General features: G+C 35.0%; 1 protein-coding gene across 1 annotated transcript in view; it reads left to right on the top strand.

Annotated features, from left to right (window-relative positions):
• The window catches only part of LOC137253081 (zinc finger TRAF-type-containing protein 1 homolog), an 81,123-nt gene continuing 56,624 nt past the window's right edge, over positions 1-24,499 (top strand). The window contains exon 1 of the mRNA XM_067789418.1: positions 1-996. Coding sequence (XP_067645519.1) covers positions 457-996 — 540 coding nt within the window. The 5' untranslated portion in view covers positions 1-456. The remainder of the gene's footprint in view (positions 997-24,499) is intronic.

Below are 24,499 nucleotides of genomic sequence, written 5' to 3'. Positions count from 1 at the left end.
TTCTTTGACTTGAATTCGTGCGATATAGACGTAATTGACAAGGGCAGTAATTCCATTTGTTTTCGTGAAATTTTTTCAATTCCGGACTTTGAAAAAACTGCAATTATTTCATACGAAAAAAATAAATAAAACAATTATCACTATTAAAATTAATATCCGTCTTATAAAGAGTATAAAAAGAATCAAAATTATGAACAAGAGTGAATATAACGACCAATAAACGCAAAGAAAAAATTTAGGCTTCTCAAAACTGTAAAATCGATTAAAAGGGGGACAGAAGCATTCGTTTATTACGCGAATGCTTAATTGTAGAAGATTGATCAGAATCGTATTTGGTGAATTATTTAATTATAATACAAACATATTTGTGATAAATATAAGGGCTTGGCACATATTTTAGTGTCAAAAATACAAATATATATAATAGAGGATATAAATAAGCACCAATTGCTTTAAATGGCTGACGTTGAATCAAGCTCTGCCTTGCAGCAATCACCTTCAGCTGCTAGTACTATGAGCCTAAATTCTATTCCACTATTAGCTTCCTCCGACCTGCTCGGTGAAAGTAGTAGTGCTCAAGTGAATCTCCAGCAGCAACAACAACAATCACAACCCGTTGCTGGTGCAGGTATTGGGGGTAATGGCGGCAGTGCAGGTACCTCTTCATCAAGTTCAGTAACCAATTCTAGTTCTATTTTGATGGATGCTGCAAATAATGAAAATGCAAATCTAGTTAATAGTGGTGTAATTGGTAGTGGTGTTGTGGGGGGTAGTGGTAGCGGTGGTACTGGTGGTGTCAATACGTCGAGTGTTGGTGTCAGTGGGGGTAAAATGGATACAGGCGAACCACCAGCTAAGAAACAAATGCTCGATCATCCGAGTACATCTGCTGGTAGTGCAAATAGTGCATCGCAACACGAAAAGCTCGAATATCGTCTAGGAGGGATTTTATGCTGTGCTGTATGTTTGGACTTGCCGAAGACAGCTATGTATCAGGTGAGTGGCGCTAAGTCAAAAACGAAAAAAAAGCAAATTGAAAAATTATTTGGGTTAGTTGTTAGCAAATGGCTCCATATACTTATATTATACAAAGGCATTGGGATAATTATACGCTTTAGCTCAGTTAGTTAAAGTAGTAAAGGACTCCGAGCACAAAATAAGCAGAGAAGAAAAGAAAAAACCCTAGTTCTAATTGGAAGAGTCAACTGGGCTGAAACTTTCCAAAGATAATAACAGCGAGCATAAGAACAAAATTATTTTTCGTTAGTAAAAAATGCTAAATAAATAAAAATGTACGTAGTATACCTTACATAGTAGGTATATACCTCTCAAAAATCTCTGAAATCAACAATATTCCTTCCCAGCTTTGGTTCCATACAGCCTACCAAATTCACCTACTCAGCTAGGTTTTACATTACCCAATATTTTGCAATGTTCGTGAAGGGCCAAAGCGCAGTGGAAATACAACATATACATATATAAATATAGAACTTTATACATTGCATTGTATATACAGTGAAATCTCTGCCCACAGTAACTTATATACATATTTCGATTTTATATAAACTGTTATTTTATATTTTTGAGCTCAAGGCCGGATTAAATAAAACACTTAATTTTTAATTTAATTTGTTTTATTTTCATTAATCGTCAATACTTCATATATATATTTCGATTTTATATAAAGTAATCGGTTTCAGAACATAAATCTACTACCTACCTACCTTACGATTAAATATTGCATAGGTCTATTGAGGACTAATCTCTACATCTAAATAGCATTTTCTGAAACGCTCTTTACATATTACTAGTGACTAAAAACATATTAGCCATAAAACACTTGGCAGCACGGCACCGTAGCACCGCAGCAAAAGTAGCGTCTCCTCCCTTTCCCACGTTTTATTCATTCCTTTCTGCAAAAATTAAGTAATTATGCGTTATTTACAAATTTTTTTAGTATTTCCACAATTAGTATATCCACAACTAAATTTCCTCTGTTGATATTTCGTTTTTCAATTAGGGATAGCAACACAGATTAAACAAGTCGATAAAAACCCCATAATGAAACTTGGGACCACTGGTTTAAGCACCTATTTCAAAGGTGTCGATAAAGTTGTGTACAGAGTTTTAAGTGCACATGTCCATTCATACATATAAGAGCGTAAAAAAAAAATCGGTAATTTTATCCCCTAATTTTTGCCTTTACAGTCCGTATTCAGGGATGATTGTAACAATGTTTTCTAAGCCATATCTTCTCTTTCCAAATCGCCTAATTGTGTAAAACCTATTGACCATAAGAGCCCAAGTCATATGACAACTTTTGAAGTCCTCCCTCGGCAAATGGAAATCAAGCTCTATAAGTAAAGATACTCTCAAAACAGTTTACGAGTTTTCCCGCCCTGCACAAATTTATGTTTGTAAATTTGTAATAAAAGTATCCGCCTAAGGAGGTTTCACTTTCTATTTTAGCTATATGCGTAGTTTCTACGTTGAAATATGTACATAAAGAAAATTATATTCCTCCAAACTCAGAAACTACAAAAATTTTGTTTCATAACTAACAAAAGCAATTGATGTTTTGGTGGTGGAAAATCATGGCCGATGCTTTTATTACAACTACATAGAATACATAGTACATTTATACAAACACATGTAAATACCATAAATGTAACCTGCAAATACGACTAGAAATTTCAAGGGAGGTAGGGTGGGGCTTTATCCAGAATATACATACATAAATACCGACTGACTTGTTACGTAGCTGATCGGCTGTTTGCTTTGTTCAACCAATCGCCTCAGCTGAGTTTGTTTTTACTTATATTCCCTTTTGGTATAGATACATAATTCTTGATGTTTTGATGTTTGTTTACATGCGCGGTCACAGTGGCCTTTTTCCAGGCAAAATATCATCAAAAAGCATGGTGAATTTATACAAGTGGCAAATGTTTGTTAAACGTTTCCAATGAAAAACCGTCCCATTCTCTGTTAAATCATTTAATGTATTTAAACATTTTTATATACGACTGGTAAATTGCTTTACTAGCGCCAGTTGGTCACAATATGGGAATTTAAATCGTTTTCCACCTGATCCTTCCAACGCAGTTCCGCCCGCCCCTACTTCCATAGGCGGGTTCCGATAAAAAAACTTTTTTGGAAGGATCATCATTTTTCATTCGCATTACTTTATGCTGTGTTAGGTTAGGTTAGGTTGAACTGGCCGGTCCATGAGGACCTCACATAGACTGAATAAGTCCGTAGTGTTACCAGATGTTTGTTTTAACGACCAAACTGAAAAACCGTATCAAAAACCAGGACCTATGTTATGCTGTGTTAATTCGCTGGACTATGTTGGTGTATGTACAAAGCTCGTTAAATTCATCATTAAATCTTCTTCGGTACTCATGCACATACTATGTAGCTTGTGGACTTCGAAACCACTCCGCCGATTTTGTTAAATTTTAATTCGATGCAAATGAAGTCCAACACAAACACATGGTCTTACCCTCAATCAGTACATGACCAACTTTTTTCGCCCCTTAATCTAATTAGTGAATTTTATTCATTCAGTGACTATTGAATTGAATGCAGTTACATAACTCGGTAAACTTTCACCCGAATCCTCTAATAGTTCTGTTCCGCCAACAAGGACTTTACTTTTCAATTACCTCCACAGTTCAAATTAGCACTTGTAAGCAAGAGGGACTTTCCATGGGGTTTCTAAGGGGACATTATTTTGGCTGCCAAGGAGACGTACCTTTTTTTCTTCGACTACAAAGATACTAAATTAAACAAATATGCTACGATTTACTGTTCTCTAATAATCTGTATCTATTTCAATCTGATTTGGACGATTTAGTATAGTTTTTGAATTAAATATATATATATGTATATATATATATATGGGGGTTGCTATTTACATTTGGAACCTTGGCAACACTTTGTTTGCCGGCGCCATCTGACGTTTTCAATTGAAAGTTTGACGTTTTTAAGCATAAACTTCAGAAAATTTTGACATTTGAGCACAACTTGTGTTGTTTACAGTAAATTAAAAATTGTATCTCAGCGAAAAACTGGAATTAACTAGTGAAAATTTTCGTGCGATTATTTTTTACGACTTTCGCCGTGGATTATCAAGATAGGAGTGCTTTGAACAACTTACTTCCACTTTTGGTGATGAAGCCCCATCCTTTGCCACTGTGGAACGCTGGTATAACGAATTCCATCGTGACCGCCGTTCGCTCAGGGACGAAAGTCGTGAGGGTCGTCCAAAATCAGTTGTGCCGCAAAACAAAACAAACGCTGTGTGCGAACTTATATTGCAATATCGTCATACTACTTATCGTGAGATTGAGGCATCCCTGGGCATTAGTATGACGAGCATTAATAAGATGACAAAAGATCAAAAGGATGCTCGTGTCAATTGGTGCAAAGAAATTCTCAAGAAATACAATCGCGGTGCATCAAAAGGTGTATATAACATCTACACAGGTGACGAATCTTGGATCTATGCGTATGAGCCCGAAACAAAACAGCAATCCACTGTATGGGTCTTCCAAGATGAGCCAAATAAAAGTGATGAGCAAATGATCGCCTGTTTCTTCGGAATAACTGGACATGTAGCTACCGTGCCATTAGAGCAACGAAGAACGGTGAATTCCGAATGAATGCCAGTAGTGCTTGGTGAAATACGGAAGAAGGAGCGGCAACGAAGGATCATTCTTCATCATGAAAATGCCAGCTGTCACACATCGGCTGAAACAACCGTATATTTGACTGGCCAAAACGTCGAATCCCCCTCCGTACAGCCCTGATTTGGCGCCAAATGATTTCGGCATATCAAGAATAAATTGCGTGGCCAACGTAATTTTTTTTTTTTTTCCCCGCCTGAAGAAGCCGTTGATGCTTTCAAAAACCATGTTTTGGAGATATCTCAATCGGAGTGGAAAAAGTCTACGAAAATTGGTTTGAACGCATGCATAAGTGTATTGATTATCACGGAGAATACTTCGAAAAACAATAAAGCCATTTTAGATAATAAATTACTTTCTTTTCATTATTAGGCTCAAAATATAAACAACCCCCGTATATATAACCCCCAAAAATATGCTTAGATCACAAAGGGTTAATGTGCTTGTTTACAATTTTTTGAAATAAAGAGCCGTATGCGGCTCTAAAGAAAACCAAAAAATCCATATAAAATTAAAATGACACTCAAGAAGTGCTCAAGAAAAAATTCGTTTGTAAATTTTTCCTATTCAGTACGCAGCTTTCAAGAAATTTCTACTACTATTTTTTAAAGAAATTAGGAACTAATTCACCCTGCAACTCTGGTTTTGCTAAGAAATATATGATTGTGCATTGTTTCTAAAAGAAAATGTGACTTTACAGGTCAATGGTGCCATACCATAACGCCCTGGCCATAACCATACCATTGCCAATCAATTGGTTTTTCGCCATATTCATAACCTATAAATATTTCAGTTGGTGAATTTACTAGCTTTTCGGATATTTTATTTTCGATACTTTTCGACTAAGTGGCTTACTAATTGTGCAATTTGTCATTCATTTTGTGCATTTTCTTCTTTTTTTTTTGAAATTATCACATTTATTAGGTTAAGGCACCAATAACCGATACCAATCTATATGGTGAAGTAAAAATATGGTTATGACTATGCCCACTTTGTCAGACCCTTTATGCGTTTAATAAGAGCTGCTTAGGGCCCTTAAGAACTCCTACAAAAACAAAATATCTCAGTTGTCACTGCTATCTTGTTTGATTTGCCTTGCTGTGAAGCAAGTTTTCAATCAGAAGGTTGTATGTCTTATTACGTAACTGCTTAGCAATTTTTTCTGGGCATACACGTAGGCACGTGGAATAGACTGTATACGTGCATTATATATGTATGTCCATATATGCATTAGAAACAAGTAAGGAAGGTTAAGTTCGGGTGAAACCGAACATTACATACTCAGTTGAGAGCTATGGTGACAACATAAGGGAAAATAACCATGTAGGAAAATGAACCGAGGGAAACCCTGGAATGTGTTTGTATGACATGTGTATCAAATGAAAGGCATTAAAGAGTATTTTATGAAGGAGTGGGCCATAGTTCTATAGGTGGACGCCATTTAGGGATATCGCCATAAAGGTGGATCAGGGTTGACTCTAGAATTTGTTTGTACAATATGGGTATCAAATGAAAGGTGTTAAAGAGTATTTTATGAGGGAGTGGGCCATAGTTCTATAGGTGGACGCCATTTAGGGATATAGCCATAAAGGTGGATCAGGGTTGACTAGAATGCGTTTGTACAATATGGGTATCAAACGAAAGATGTTAATGAGTATTTTAAAAGGGAGTAATCCTTAGTTCCATAGGTGGACGCCGTTTCAAGATATCGCCATAAAGGTGGACCAGGGGTGACCCTAGAATTTATTGTAAAATATGGGTATCAAATGAAAGGTGTTAATGAGTATTTTAAAAGGGAGTGATGCTTAGTTCCACAGGTGGACGCCGTTTCGAGATATCGCCATAAAGGTGGACCAGGTGTGACCCTAGAATTTGTTTGTACGATATGGGTATCAAATTAAAGGTATTAATGAGGGTTTTAAAAGGGAGTGGTGGTAGTTGTAAAGGTGGACCAGGGGTGACTCTAGAATGCGTTTGTACGATATGGGTATCAAATGAAAGGTGTTAATGAGTATTTTAAAAGGGAGTAATCCTTAGTTCCATAGGTGGACGCAGTTTCGAGATATCGCCATAAAGGTAGACCCTAGAATTTGTTTGTACAATATGGGTATCAAAAGAAAGGTGTTAATGGGTATTTTAAAAGGGAGTAATCCTTAGTTCCATAGGTGGACGCCGTTTGGAGATATCGCCACAAAGAATTTGTTTGTACAATATGGGCATCAAACGAAAGGTGTTAATGAGTATTTTAAAAGGGAGTGGGCCTTAGTTCTATAGGTGGACGCCGTTTCGAAATATCGCCATAAAGGTGGACAAGGTGTGTCTCTAGAATGTGTTTGTACGATATGGGTATCAAATTAAAGGTATTAATGAGAGTTTTAAAAGGGAGTGGTGGTAGTTGTATATGTGAAGGCGTTTTCCAGATATCGACCAAAATGTGGACCAGGGTGACCCAGAACATCGTCTGTTGGATACCGCTAATTTATTTATATATGTAATACCTGCCAAGATTTTAAGGGCTTTTTATTTCGCCCTGCAGAACTTTTTCATTTTCTTCTACTTAATATGGTAGGTGTCACAACCATTTTATAAAGTTTTTTCTAAAGTCATATTTCGCGTCAATAAACCAATCCCTCACCATGTTTCATCCCTTTTTTCGTATTTGGTATAGAATTATTGCATTTTTTTCATTTTTCGTAATTTTCGATATCGAAAAAGTGGGCGTGGTCATTGTCGGATTTCGTTCATTTTTCATACCAAGATAAAGTGAGTTCAAGTAAGTACGTGAACTAAGTTCATTAAAGATATGTCGATTTTTGCTCAAGTTATCGTGTTAACGGCCATGCGGAAGGACAGACGAACGACTGTGTATAAAAACTGGGCGTGGCATCAACCGATTTCACTCGTTTTCACAGAAAACAGTTAACATCACAAAATCTATGCCCCTACCAAATTTCAAAAGGATTGGTTAATTTTTGTTCGACTTATGGCGTTAAAAGTATCCTAGACAAATAAAATGAAAAAGGGCGGAGCCACGCCCATTTTGAAATTTTCTTTTATTTTTGTATTTTGTTGCTCCATATCATTACAATGTTGACATAATTTTGTTATATACTGTAAAGATATTAAATTTTTGTTAAAATATTACTTTAAAAAAATTTTTTTTTTAAAAGTGCGCGTGGTCCTTCTCCGATTTTGCTAATTTTTATTAGGCGTACATATAGTAATAGGAGTAACGTCCCTGCCAAATTTCATCATGATATCTTCAACGACTGACAAATTACAGCTTGCAAAAGTTTTAAATTACCTTCTTTTAAAAGTGGGCGGTGCCACGCCCATTGTCCAAAATTTTACTAATTTTCTATTCTGCGTCATAAACTCAACTCATCTACCAAGTTTCGTCGCTTTATCTGTCTTTGGTAATGAATTATTGCACTTTTTCGGTTTTTAGAAATTTTCGATATCGAAAAAGTGGGCGTGGTTATAGTCCGATATCGTATTTTAAATAGCGGTCTGAGATGAGTGCTCAGGAACCTACATACCAAATTTCATCAAGATACCTCAAAATGTACTCAAGTTATCGTGTTAACGGACGGACGGACGGACGGACATGGCTCAATCAAATTTGTTTTCGATCCTGATTATTTTGATATATGGAAGTCTATATCTATCTCGATTCCTTTATATATGTACAACCAACCGTTATCCAATCAAACTTAATATACTCTGTGAGCTCTGCTCAACTGAGTATAAAAATATAAATATAAACGACGTAGTTGCGTTGCATCTATTGCGTATTTTATTTTAACTAACAGTTATATCTACAGTGACAGACATAAGTCTACATACAACCCCTACTTTCGTTATTTATAAAAGAAAAATTCCGAAAAATGTGTACATGCAATTCCGTTTTAACACTTTTTTAATCGTTTTACCCACATATGTAAAACAAATCCATTGTTGAACATAGTTATGTCGAAAAAACGACATACATACATATTAGCGCTGACAAAAAAGTCCATACAACACCAGTTACCTAGCTTGTATAAATTGGTTAGGTATTTCTATTATTTTATACGATGTTTAATGATTAAGTTGAAACACGACTTTTCTAGTCTTTAGATTTACCGGAAGTGCCGGTCACCATATTTATGTTCAAGGTTGCCCTCTATTTTCATATCGATAGTTTTACAATGGCCCCTATTATGAGCATTATTCGATCTTCGATCATCGCTGGCTATCGAACATTGAAAATCGAATTTGAAATTGGTATTATGACAACTCATCTCTGTCGAAATTTTCGGTGTGTATCTAATTTTCAAGCGAATAGAAATTTGTTGTCGATGCTGTATCGAATAGAAAAAGAATTGTTTAAAATGTAAGTTTTTTGTATTTATGTTCTACTTTTTTACTACCTACTAGTAATTTTAAACTATTTGGTTTAATTTTATATAGGTCCAAGGTCGTGAGTACAAAACAACAGCTTGAAAGACTGGTTTCAATTATGGAACAAAATCCCCATATAGCATAGCAAAGGAACTTGCACATTAAAGAAATGCAACTTTGCTTGATGCAGCTCAGCCTCCTCGTAATTCAATTTTATTCATCTTTCACAAATAAAATTTTCCAAGACATTCAACACCTCTGATAGTACCACAGACACAGTCGGCTGGGCAAGTCCGAGTGCATTTTCGTTTCCAACGCTCAGTTGGTAGGATACCTGAGCACAAAATCGGAGAACTGTTGCCAAAATTAAAAAATATTAGGAATAGACTCGGCTGTTGTGCATTGCTGCAGCAGTTCATCTGTACTGGACAACAAGTCCATGAACGCTTCTTTGGGCAGTCTGAAAATTTGAATAAAACTATAAACAAAACTTATAATTTCAACAATTTAACAACTTATTTAGAAAGCTACACTTACGTGGTGGAATTCATTTCCAAAGGATTTGAAGCATCTCACCCGTCTTCTACTTCTGGCTAGCTCCAGTAAGCTTTCCTCTTCATCTGACGAATCATCAAACCACAATTTCGTTGTAGTCATACTTTTATTTTTAATATTTGCATTTAATAACAAGTTCTGCTTTTGTTTATTTATTTTATTTTATTTGACAGAGTATTGGAGATGTGCTATTGTGAACTTTTGAATTTATCGAAATTCACAATAACGCTTGCCTTCATCGAACGCGCGTCGTAATACCGAATGAAAATTCGTTCGATCAGCTCTTTCGACCACAGTCGAAGATCGAATTTGTATCATAATAGGGGCCAATATTCACAATAGGGTTGCTTAACTTCTATTAACTTAAGCTACATGTACATAATGGGGTTACACTTGCATTCTAATATGCCGTTTTATACTAACCGTAAAGTACTGGTTACCTAGTTCAATCCTTTTTTATTTTTTTTACTTTGCTTATATTGAGTTTAAAAATTTATTTCGTATATTATGATTAGAATAAAGTTTAAAATATAACTGTGTAAACACATTTTTCAGATAAGTTATTAGTGGAAATGGGGAGTGTATGTAAACTTTTGTCAGTCACTGTATGTATACACTAATCCTCCCTCATTTCATAAAGCCCAATATATACTTATATATGCATGTATGTATTTGTAGCCAAGATCAGCTGCTAAGGTAAACATATTACAAACAACAGCCGCGTTTTTAACATGTGCATATGTACATACATCTACATTTATGGGGGATAATGTTTAGGACCCGCTACAAAACGGGTTGTACTAAATAGCGGAAACAGGCACCTCTGTTGGTCATAGTATATACAGCCCGATTCTAAACAAAAATTCCGTGCGAGTTTTTCCCTTCTCCCATTCCTCGTATTCTAAATAAAAATTCCTTGTGAGTTTTTTCACTTCTCCCTTTCCTCCTATTCTGGACAATGTTCGAAAAAGCGGAAACCGGTTATGGGAGAAAAGTAGGTATTAAGCTGGAGACATTGGTACTTTATCGGTAACCGTATCGGTAACCTAATAACAGCTGATTCGACCAATCTTATGAGAATCAATGCAATCGATTATTGGTGCCGCTAAGGTCGTAACCGTATCGTAGCCAACCAATTGGGTTTTGATTTACCGTCGTAACGATAAACAGCTGATTACGTTAGGGATACGGATACAGCGATACGACATACGGCACCAATGACTCCGGCTTTATGAATGTGAGGGAGAGGGAGATTTCTCTGCCATTTCATAGGAGTTTTTTCACTTGTTAAATTAAAGGGAATGCATCAAAATAGTTAAAGGAAATTGGTTCTTTTAAGAAAGAACACTTATTTGTACAAATTTGTGCTAAAATATGTATTTACATTCTACCACAATATTCTCACTGTTAATACAACAACAACTACAACCACAATATTATTTATTTTAAGCCGAAAAGTATATCATAAGCAACGGTAGAGCTCTTGGTATACATATTTGATGCAGCCATCCAGAAATTGCGCAAGGATTTTTTAATAAGGCTTAAATATATTTTGGCATATGGCGAAAGGAGAACTTAACTCGACTTGGCCGCCAGAAAATTGCTTTGCTGAATGAAGGCAGGCAACTCCTGCGGATTTGTGTTATCCGGCCGTCTTCTTCTTATGCTCCTCTGTTGATGTTGCTGTGGCACCAATTCATTACTTATTTCAGTGAATACCACATGAAATGCAATAAATACTGTGCATTGTTTATATTTTATTTCTTAATTTCAAATAAATTTGCAACAATAATTAAACGTTTCAATTTTTTAAACAAAATAAGAGATTCGCAACAAAATTTAAATTTACAAAACAGCTGACTTCGAAAATTCGAAATTCCTATTCCCCAATTATTGCTCTCCCTAGGAGAAAAGAATTGGAGGAATTTTTCCGCGGGAATAAAAAAATCCGCGAGAACAAAATTCCGCGAGAATATTTAGAATTGGTCTGATAACCTATAACTGAATCGGTTGCGATGAATAAGGCAAACACATCTTTTTCAGTCATGGAAGTGGAGAATAGTGTAGAGATAAATTGGAGACATAATATTTGAGTTGCAACTGACGTCCGTATTCCGGTTATGAAATCATCTGGCAACTTTTACACCTTCTTGGTATTCTGAAGGCAAAAGTTGCCGGATAACACCGTAACACTAAAATAGGGGGTAACATCGACGAAACCACAGAAAACAGCTGATGTTTAAATAAATAAAACGAAAGTGAAAATTAAATCGACCATTTTTAAAACAAATAAACAAATACATATTATATACATACATATATATAATAATCTGTAGTTATCTATGGTATTATTCTGGTGTTTGTGGCGTTCATGCAACAACTAATAACTTATAAATAAGAATTTTAGTATTTAATTACACAGGTGCGCTATTCTATGTTATTGGACGTTAAAATGTGTACTTGAGACAGAAATCCTGCAGATTGCATTGCTCCGGCTACGTGTTTGAACGCACAATCACGCTGTAGCCGGAGTTGGTTCGGCCGGAGTAAATTTTTGGCACAAAAAACAACACAAAACTCTTAATTATATGAAGTCAATTTGCTTATCTCGCGCCAAGTATCAGGTGTTCTTGATGGCCCCACCATCGCATTCAATTTGGATGTTAGCTCCTCCCACATCTTTTGTATTTGATTTGGCGATGTGGGGCAGTTTTACCCTGCAGGAGCTCGGGATGATCCCTACAGTACGCCACATATAACCGCAACTGGGAGGGGTTGTGCGTGCATATTTTCTATAATTAAAATAAACAAATATTAATGATTTTAACAAAATATTTACCAAAATTTACTTACTTGTTGATTTCCATTTTGCTGTTACCTTCTTTTATTTATTTATTTATTTATTTATTTGTTAGTCTACAAATTTTACAATCAATCAGACTAAATATGAATGAATGAATGAATATAAATGCGGATTACAGTGTAAAATTAACAAGCATACATAGTGAGCAAAATTATATTATAAAATATGTATATACATATATTATTGAATCAGTTGTCGGGATGGACTGTGATACCGAGCAACGGAATTGATTATCAGTGCTGTCGGAATGGACGTGATTTCGAGCAGCTGATGTATATTTAACACAATAGTAGGGCTGCGATGTGTGGGAGGTTGGAAAAGACGTGATTCCAAGCAAGTATCAATAATATTGCAGTGATTATTGAAATCTTGACACAGACAACGAAGAGGTTCATGCATTTGAAAATTTGATCTACATGTATTTAAATATAGCGGTTGGAAATGCCGAGAGGGCCTAAAAGGGACATTAAACATCACCTCGCCAAGCAGAAATGGACTGTTTATCATCCCCCTTAATAGTTTTACCATAAATAAAACGCCAAGCATCTCCCTACGGCTCTGTAGTGAAGGCAGCTGTAAAAGTTTTAACCGGCTGCAATAGGGAGGTAGGTTCCTTGATGGATCCCAGGGCAAATGATTTAAAGCAAAGAGCAAAAATTGCTTCTGGACCGATTCCAATTTTTCGCTATGAACCTGATAACGCGGGTTCCAGATAATGGAAGCATATTCCAATATAGGTCTTACTAACGATAAAAAAAGAGTTTTAGTGACATAGGGGTCATTGAATTCCTTTGACCACCTTTTTACGAAAGCCAAAGTGCCTATAGCCCTATTCACACACGATTCGATATGTAATTTGAAGTCCAGTTTAGGGTCCATTATAACGCCAAGGTCAGTAAAGTTTGTGACTTGCATAAACATATGTTTTTCAATTCCACCATACACACTGGTGAGTTTCGTCGTCATCACAGCGTTACCATCTGCTCAGAATCGCGGCTACATGGGGAGTTACGATTTTCGGTAATTTTTTTGCCGATACCGGTTACGCGCAGCATAGTGCCGTGAGTATAATGCATGCTGAAATTGGCGGCCACCGTGGTGTGATGGTAACGTGCTCCGCCTACCACACCGTATGCCCTGGGTTCACACCCCGGGCAAAGCAACATCAAAATTTTAGAAATAAGGTTTTTCAATTAGAAACAATTTTTTCTAAGCGGGGTCGCCCCTCGGCAGTGTTTGGCAAGCGCTCCGGGTGTATTTCTGCCATGAAAAGCTCTCAATGAAAACTTTGCCTTGCAGATGCCGTTCGGAGTCGGCATGCAAAATGTAGGCCCCGTCCGGCCAATTTGTAGGGACAATCAAGAGGAGCCGCCTATGCAGAAAGGTGTTCTACGCAGAATTACCCGTTGGAATCAGCATAAAAATCTATAAAATCCGATTTTTTATTTTGTTTTTTTTTTTTTTTTTTTTTTGACAAATGTATGTATTCTGCACTTGTTCCAATTAAATACATTAATTTCAAATTATTCAGAGAATTACAAAACAAAATATATTGATAGTGTATGTTTGTTTGCATTTATGTCGACGTGCCACCACCTTATAATGTTCTACCAAGATAAAAAGATATTGTTGCGGAGCTGGCAACACTATTCACCAGGCATGCTTAACCAACGAACCGATATCATTTCGTTAGGATAATTAACGTTAATAAACGTTCATTTCGTTTCGTTTATTAACGTTAAGAACGTCAAATTAACGAAATGATTTAGTTTCGTTTTCTGCCATATCAAAACGAAATCAAATCGTTTATGTTGATTATTAATTTCAAACTATGCTGGCAAAGCTGATTAATGGCGGAGTCATTAAAGATGAAAGCATTAGCCAAGCTGATTGCAGCTTTTCTCATGAATTTTGACAGTGCGAACATTTCTCAGAGTTTTTTGACATTACCACCAACGAATTACACAAACAAATTACATGGAGTTTGTGTTTGTATGTTCGCTCGCTGTTACCACCTTACGACTTCATCATGGCTATAGCATTGCCAGCACAATTCAAACATAAAGTATCACGTTTTTGTTAACGTTTTTAACGTTAACGAAAGCTTTTCGTTTCGATTAAAAACGAGATACAATTTATCTTGATAATTTCTTTATCGATAATATTTCGAAGTGTTTCAACGGAAACGGTGGAAATTTTTTGATAAACGATTGGCTTAACGTTAAGGTGCATCCCTGCTATTCACCACCTTCATTTGTTTTCGTTTAATTGCAACAACGAAAAAAGCGACAATAGTACCGACGTGTTTTCCGCGAATAACTTTTAACCGAGATAAAAAATATAGTTTCTGCTTTCGGATTCTGAATCCTGACGCAAATACGCGTCTTTTGATACCGCTATCGACATGTGCGACCCGAATTTTAAGTGCAGGACTTAAGTTGAAATTTTACTAAATTTGGAAATTAAAAAGCTTATATTTCATAAACTAAGAGTTTCCTAGAGCTGCGGATGATAATTTTATGATTTTTAGGACCCCCGCTACCCCTCGAAAAAAAAGTTGGAAAATCGTGGCACCTTATTCAAAATATTCCCCCCTTACATTTATTTTTTTTAATTTTCTGGGCAACAATTTAATAAGTTTAGATCAAGTTACACACTTAGCAATATATAAAAAGTATAAGTGTATATGACATGTAAAAACACAACTAATGTTGGACATAACAAAAGCAACAAGCTTAATGGCCAAATATAATTTCCTATACACATATGTACATATGTATATGTACCTACAGCTGCGCACACGAAAATAACAATAAAAATTATTAACAAATTTTATCATTTTCCCTTAATAAATATGTTTTAAGCTTATATATCTGTTAATTAAAGAAAATCACTCCAGTGAAATGTGTACATATATAACTTGAACTATGCAAGCCAATTTAAAAAACGTATGCAATAAAAGTTGAAAACCCGAAAAGTGTTTAAAATTTTAATAAAAATTTCAAGTATGCTGTTTTGTAGCCCTATCAATTTTTAACTTTTAAGTACAAGTTATGATTCTCTTAAAGTTCGCAATGATTTTTGACAATTTTTTCCACTATGGGTATTTTAAGTTTAATTTCACTCGAAGAGCATATAATCACATACATATATCTAGTTTTTTTCCGATATCACCTTGTTGATCGAGAAAAGTCATCGATGCCAGAATAACTATTGAGGCGATATTTACTACGGGACGCCCTAGGGCGTGAACAACAAGGATCCACAAAAGATTTAAAGAAGTTACGTGGACGTCTGGTTTTGGGATCTAGCCCAGAACAACTTGTCCGATGCAACCATCCCTTACACGAGACACACTGACAAGAGTATGACCGTCCTAAAAAGATTCTTTTCCGGCAGACGCAGCAAAACCATTTCTCAGGACCGGGGTCAGGAGACGGACCCGGATTGGATTCGATACCTTCCCGGAGCAAGAGAATATGGAACAGTCCCGCTGCAAGGAGCTGCTGGGAGGATGACAATTTATGGGAGGGACGCAACAAATTAAATGGGGGTTACACTGAAATGACAGTCCTTGGTCGGGAAACATCCCGAGTCGCTCCGGTACATAGAACCGACTGCCTTGGGAAGAATACCCAGAAACCTGGGCATCCCAACAGACATCTGATTGATGAGCCAACACCGCCCAGGGGCTTAAGGAGTCATCAACGTAAGCATTATGAGGAAATACGGCACCTGAGAACTCAGCCGTATGAAGCCAAAAAACACAAGGAGGTCCTCAGCGAAATAAATAAACAGGCGTCGAATCTTTATGCCGGGAATTGACCGGTGAATCCAGTACTCAAAGAACAGTACCCAAAACTTGCGGAAGAGGGACGCATACTCCCAGGGAAACGCGAGTCACTCTAGCTCAACTTCGATCTGGATATTGTAACAGGTTAAACTCTTTACCTATCCAGAATCAACCCCGACATACAAAACGTATGCCCGCTTGCAATGTGTCCCCACATGACACCAACCATCTCTTTAATTGTAATGTGGAACCAACGCCTCTCATTATGGTCCACCCCTGTTGAAACTGCAAGTTTCCTTGGACTCCCGTTGACAATTTGTGATTGGTACTTACTCGTATCATACTCATTGAAAAGCTCAGTAAAACCTGTGAAAAATAACCCAAACTCGCAATTGTTCATAAAAATATTGAGTTATGTTGGACGATAAATCAAATGTTAGTCAGCTAAGTCTATCAAAATGTAACTTTTGAAAAGTCCAAATATGTTATGTTCCGTATTCTTAATCCTGAATACACGACTTTGAAAACCCTACCAAAAGTAGGCCAAGTTTTAAGAGCGCCACATAAACTGCACAATTACCTTATATTTCCTACTTTTATTTTAATTTTCATTTGATTTGTTAAATCTTAAATGTACAGACTACTTCTGGTAGGTTCCACGAACTTTGGTGCGGAGATAATTGGAGACAGTGTGGATACTAATGTTGTAAAAACCTTCAATTAATCTAAAAGTAAATGTGCTTTTAATATATTTTTTCTCTTATAGTTTAGTGCTGGTTTAACTATTTCAATTAAGTTGAAATAGGTAGTTTTGAAAAAGCTGTTGAACAATTTGTGGTTTACCACTCGAGTGATTAATAAGAAAAATAACCATAGTAAGTCATCTTTACTTAATGAAGCTGATTTGAATTTCAATTTATATAAGCCCTATATTCTTATTATTGAATTTATCAAACAGTATCAGCAATGTTCCAGCCGCGAAAAAATAAGGAGATGGCTGTTATTCTAAATTTTGCAAGTCATCCAGATAGGGTGTTTTTGAAACAAATTCTGAGAGAGAGCATTCCTCAGCCAAATTTTGAAATAAGGCGTTATTCAAACGTTCTCTGAGAGAGGACACTCTTCAACCAAATTTTGAAATAGGGCGTTATTCAAACGTTCCCTGAGATAGGCGTTTTCGAAATGGCAGCTGAGATAGGGTGGAATATCACTCAGCAGTCGGAATATAGAAACACGTTTTTTCAATTAGAAACATTTTTACTAAGCGGGTCGTCCCTTAAGGCTTCTCAGTGAAAACTAGTCTGCCTTGCAGATGTCGTTCGAACTCGGCGTAAAATATGTAGGTTCCGTCCTGCCAATTTCTAGGAAAAATTTAACAAAAAAGAGCTTTACTAGTTATTTTTTTGTGCTATGTTAGAAGCTCGTTTTTATAGGTTAATTAAATTTTTTAAGAAATTTTTTAACCATCAGGTATGTCCACCCGTGCCAAGGACGTAGGAAATACAACATATTTTAATCAAAATACAACATATTTTAAGTAGGTGTTTTCATGACCCTTGAGTCAAATCCTTAGAACTTGAAAATTCTTAGAATTTTCCGAACATATTTTTTTTTTTTAGCACATAAACTGATTACATAACTTGAATCATATTGCGTTTTCGAAATGGCAGCTGAGATAGGGTGGAATATCACTCAGCAGTCGGAATATAGAAACAAGTTTTTTCAATTAGAAACATTTTTACTAAGCGGGTCGTCCCTTAAGGCTTCTCAGTGAAAACTAGTCTGCCTTGTAGATGTCGTTCGAACTCGGCGTAAAATATGTAGGTTCCGTCCTGCCAATTTCTAGGAAAAATTTAACAAAAAAGAGCTTTACTAGTTATTTTTTGTGCTATGCTAGAAGCTCGTTTTTATAGGTAAATTAAATTTTTTAAGAAATTTTTTAACCATCAGGTATGTCCACCCGTGCCAAGGATGTAGGAAATACAACATATTTTAATCAAAATACAACATATTTTAAGTAGGTGTTTTCATGACCCTTGAGTCAAATCCTTAGAACTTGAAAATTCTTAGAATTTTCCGAACATATTTTTTTTTTTTTTAGCACATAAACTGATTACATAACTTGAATCATATTGTGAACCTTTGGAGTTCTCTATTAACTATTAACTAGGTAATAAATGCTTCTAATTCGAACATGTCCCACCCGTCACACTTATACCTTAGATTATAGCAATAAAATAATTTAAGAATAATTTATTATTTTTACGAGACTTCATTTCTCAAATTTTCATAATCTAAAAGTATTTAAACAAAATAAACAATTTTAGTACATATATATTCGCAGGGTTTTTATAATATACATATATGTACATATCTTCCTTAGAGATACTGTTTATTTTTTATCCTACCCGTGACAATTATAAAAGTTATTATGATATGCATAGATATTAAGATATTGTGTTGTTTTTCCACATAAAAGTAAAGACTAGATGTTAGGTACAATTGCGTACAATTGTCCCACCCGTAAAGAAATTTCTGTAAATTTTTATCCATCGCAACAAGATGTTGAATCAACTGCGCACAAATCGTTGATTCGTAATTGATCGTTTTAGTAGTCAAATGAACAAAAAGTTGTTGCGAAAGCTTTGTACGAAAGTATCTACTTTGCCATATACATACATATGTAAATACGTAAATATGTGAATACATAAATACGCATGCTTGCTACATGTACATACATATGTAAGCACTTACTAACCGAACCTCAATTGGGCGTACATCAAATATGTTGGCACACATTAAACATTATACACTTTATTATTTTGTTTTATTAAACGCACTTCCACCAAATTTTATATTTTATAATTTATTTAATTTGGTTTGAACTTCGCTTTGCAAATAGAAATGAAAATAGTAGTCACAAAACTGATTCTCAATTCTTTCAGTTGCAGCTGAGCTCATTCTCAATTTCTTTTCTCGCATGTAGAGTTGCCAAACTTGATGGTTTCGAACAAAACTTGTAGTATAAATGTTTGACATAACATTTTAAATAGAGAACTTGTGAGTTATTGAAAAGTAAAGAATCAAATCGCAGGAAGGTAATTCACCACTGGAGTAACTTTACATGTAATTCGGCAAGTTTAATTTTCGTAACACTTTAAGTTGAAACGATTCCAAAAGAACTCAAACTTTTATGTTGTCGGAAATATCATTTTTTAAGGATGTTTTTTATTATCTTATTAGATTCGTTCGCAATCGCAAAAACTTGAACCAAATTTTACTAACTTTGGAAAAATCCTGTTCGTTCAAACAAAACTTTTGCAACAAGAGGGCGCAATTTTGCATTTCGCTTGGAGGAGAAGTTACAAAATTGTACCCGATAAATAGGTGTCCCGGTATCTCATAATTTTTTGCACAGTAAATTCAAAAAAGGGTTTTTCGTTTTGTATTGATAACTGAAAAACTAGTTTTTTGTTGTTTTCCCATTTTGTGTGTTTTTTCGATTTGGTGGTTTTCTTATTTTGGTTGTTTTTTTAACGAGTGGCATCATAGTCATAAGTACAAAGTAGAGAGCGCAGTGAGCGTAAAATTCTCTTTGAAATTTGCTCATGTATTGACTGTTGATCGCTGTTGAAATGACCAGTGAGATCAGTTGTGTTAACAGAAAAATCAGTTAGATTGAATTTTAAATTTTACAGAATTTTGTTAACTTAAGAGCGACAATTTCTCTTCTGTTGAAATTACTAAACTAAGAACTCGGTCGAATTAACCATAATTCGATCAATTTCAACGAATCTCCGTTAAGTCAAGAACAACAGAACCGATTTGTTGATTTTACTAGCACCATTTCTTTCAGTGATGAACATCGCATATATAGATATTATTAGATCGAAATTTGATTGTTTGTAATCATTTAGATGTCAATATCTAATCTGAGAGAGTTTTAAAGAGAGAAAAAACGTATTAAGTTATCCTGCACTTTTTCCATATTTCAGTTGGCTGTAGTTCTGCAGATCTGCCATAAAGTATGACAACTTTCATACCCGTTGTAGCAGGGGCAACCTCATGTGCCCTTCGGAGGTGGCGTCCTGCCACACTACAAACTTTATAGTACATTTTTTCTCAACATGCCACACATTGCAGACTTTGTGGTATACTTTTTCTCAATGTCCCCCACATTGTAAACTAAATACATTGAGAAATGCCCCCCGACGCGACTTGTTAACTGGCATGGTAATAGGGCCATGAGAAAATGCTTGTCGAATTGGATATCTTGCCACTGCTAGAAAAACAGGGTTGTTAGGCTGCTTACGTTAATCAGGCTTATTTACTCTTCGCTTACATTGGAAACGATAACGATTGTCATTGTTATTATTTCAAATTCGGACCATATGTTTAACTATCTATAATTTTAGTTCCGTTTACTCTTGTTTTCTTTTGTTATGCATGTGGTTGTCTCTCTGTGTTTTTCTCTGTTTCTTTTTTACATGCATTCGTTATAATATACCCACAATTTGTATCTAATTAATTATTAGCGCTATCTACGTAAGTATATTTATCGCTAAATCAACAGCTGAGTATGCGATGAAACAGGCCAAAATGAACGTAATTGTGACAAACTTGCATATGTATGTACAACGAATATTTTTGCAACTTTATTATATACACTTTGCCCATTGAAACTGCTTTGATTTTTGAATGTAAGGTGAATGAGCACGAAGAAAACTATAACCCATTGTAAAAAAAATATTTTTTTATACAACACCAAGGCAAATCTATACAAAGTGATGTCAAAGCGAATTCAATCCGATTCGCCGAACAGAATGGCAAATCAATAGATTATTAATATTACTTTCGATTAACTGACATATTGTTGTACCAAGAAGTTGTATGGGAAATCATCTAGTAGAGGCAGTCAGTTGATAGGATAACATCACCTAGTTCTGAATTCACATTGATACTACACTGATCCATTCAGAAATACTCCTAATTATCTTACTATGAAAATTGTAATGGCTAAATAGTTTTTTCAGAGTATAGTTAATTAACTATAAATTAAAAATGCAATCAATTGAATTCAATCAACTAAGCAAATTCTTCAAAATAATATGAATATATTTAAAAATAATATCTGTGTTCATAAGCAATAATCGCCTAATCCCATGTTAAAGGATAGGATAAAGGATTGTTGCATATTAACCTAATAATTGAAGTTTGCCCTTGTACCTTTCAATGAAACGAAATTTATGCACGTACAACATTATAAACACCATTAGTAATGTTAACATAAAGAGAAGCCTTATCTTTTGTTTGTATTCTTAGCTTAGTTTTTGCTTTTCTGGAGATACCTAGTAAAAAAAAGGTGTGAGTACTAAGCACTCGTGAAGTTTGATGTGTTGTTGTCAAGTTAACTAAAGCTCGTGCAGGGATTAAAGTAAAGCCACAACAGAGATAACTACCAGAAACAAATAGTTTAGAGCATTTGAGAAGAGATTAGTCAGCGTCTTATCGGGAACAATCGATACCGACAAGTTATTGTTTTATTATCGGATTATTATTTATTATGAGTTATTATCTCGAGTTTTCGATTTGTTATCAGCTTCTCATTGTTTTCGTATTGGTTCCGTCTTGGCTTTCTATCAACATTGTATTTGTCATGGATTTTATAATGAAGTTTGAAGGTATGTGTTTCATAACAAGTAACAACTAAAGAACAACTATAACTTTTTTAGACAAACAGTTTAGTGCATCAATGTTGTGTGGTATATGTCTAAATTAAAACAAGTAAGGAGGGCTAAGTTCGGGTGTAACCGAACATTACATACTCAGCTGAGAGATTTGGAGACAAAATAAGGGAATATCGCCATATAGGAAAATGAACTTAGGGTAACCCTAGAATGTGTTTGTATGACATGGGTATCAAATGAAAGGTGTTAATGAGTATTTTAAAAGGGGACCAGGGATGACTATAATGTGTTTGTACGATATGGGTATCAAATTAAAGGTATTAATGAGGGTTTTAAAAGGGAGTGAACCTTAGTTGTTTATGTGAAGGCGTTTACGAGAGATCGGACCAGGGTGACCGAGACCATCATCTGTCGGGTACCGCTAATTTATTTATATATGTAATACCACGAACAATATTCCTGTCATGATTCCAAGGACTTTGGATTTCGCCCTGCAGAACTTTTTCATTTTCTTCTACTTAATATGGTAGATGTCACACCCATTTTACAAAGTTTTTTCTAAAGTTATATTTTGCGTCAAAAAACCAATCCAATCACCATGCTTCATCCCTTTTTTCGTATTTGGTATGCAATTATGGCATTTTTCGAAATTTTCGATAAAAAATGTGAGCGTGGTCATAGTCGGATTTCGCCCATTTTTAATACCAAGATAAAGTGAGTTCAGATAAGTACGTGAACTAAGTTTAGTAAAGATATATCGATTTTTGCTTAAGTTATCGTGTTAAAGGCCGATCGGAAGGACAGACGGTCGACTGTGTATAAAAACTGGGTGTGGCTTCAACCCATTTCGCCCATTTTCACAGAAAACAGTTATCGTCATAGAATCTATGCCCCTACCAAATTTCACAATAATTGATAAATTTTTGTTCGACTTATGGCATTAAAAGTATTCTAGACAAATTAAATGAAAAAGGGCGGAGCCAAGCCCACTTTAAAATTTTCTTTCATTTTTGTATTTTGTTGCTCCATATCATTACTGGAGTTGAATGTTGACATAATTTACTTATATACTGTAAAGATATTATTTTTTTTGTTAAAATTTTACTTAAAATAAATTTTTTTTTAAAGTGGCCGTGTTCTTCATCCGTGTTTGCTAATTTTTATTTAGCACATATATAGTAATAGTAGTAACATTCCTGCCAAATTTCATCATGATATCTTCAACGGCAGCTAAATTACAGTTTGCAAAACTTTTAAATTACCTTCTTTTAAAAGTGGGCGGACGCCCATTGTCCAAAATTTTACTAATTTTCTATTCTGCGTCATAAGGTCAACCCACCTACCAAGTTTCATCGCTTTATCCGTCCTTGGTAATGAATTATCGCATTTTTTCGGTTTTTCGAAATTTTCGATATCGAAAAAGTGGGCGTGGTTATAGTCCGATATCGTTCATTTTAAATAGCGATCTGAGATGAGTGCCCAGGAACCTACATACCCAATTTCATCAAGATACCTCAAAATTTACTCAAGTTATCGTGTTAACGGGCAGACGGACGGGCATGGCTCGATGAAATTTTTTTTTCGATACTGATGATTTTGATATATGGAAGTCTATATCTATCTCGATTCCTTTATATCTGTACAACCAACCGTTATCCAATTAAAGTTAATATACTCTGTGTGCAAAGCGCGCTGGGTATAAAAATGTTGCTAAGTAAGTTTTGAGAATTATTTGATTTAAACAAATTTTTTTCTATACCATTTTTTTTTTAACTTTTTTCTCAAGTTGATACTAATTTTAAATACTTACTCCTTGGTACGTTGAGGTGTCATATATTGAAAATATATTTAAGGAAAGCTATTCGAAAATCGGCGAAAAATTATGGTTAACCTAATTGTAATCGGATATGCAGTTGCATTATTTGTATAGTTCTTATATGAATCATATCGCTCAATCTATTCACTTCCATACATATATGCATAATTTAACATTTCGTGCCTAAACTTTAGTTTCAAAGATTACATAATGTGGTAATAAGATTATTGATTCGTGTTTTGTAGACCTTGAAATACTGAAACTAACTAACTACTTCCCCTTGAAACTTAATTTGGTTTGTACGTATGTGTGTGCATACAAACCTTTATATGTATATCTCCAGTCTAATAATTTGTTATATTGTTTAAAGTATTGTTGTAAAAAAGACTTTTTAGTGTTAAGGATTAGCACGTCAATAGTCAAAGAAGACATATGAATACAAAAAAAAAAAAAAACAAAGACATGCAGTATAAATTACAGGTTTCTTTATCCGTATAACGGCTGTTATTTTGTAAATAAAGTCCATCAAACTTGACTGACAGAATTCACAACGATCAGTGTTACACAGCTGTACTAATACGAAAAGAACAGGTTTTACAGGTTGTTACTCAGAAAGATTTTGTTGTAAATATTACATATATACATACTTACGCATAGAGAACTAGCGATAATATGAACTAATTACAATCAAGTTGGTAAATTTTGTAAGGTTGT

Source organism: Eurosta solidaginis, chromosome 5 (genome assembly GCF_040869045.1).
Source record: "Eurosta solidaginis isolate ZX-2024a chromosome 5, ASM4086904v1, whole genome shotgun sequence".
In the NCBI taxonomy this organism is placed as follows: domain Eukaryota; kingdom Metazoa; phylum Arthropoda; class Insecta; order Diptera; family Tephritidae; genus Eurosta; species Eurosta solidaginis.
Note: the sequence above shows the minus strand (reverse complement) of the source record. Positions and strands in the feature narration are given on the sequence as shown.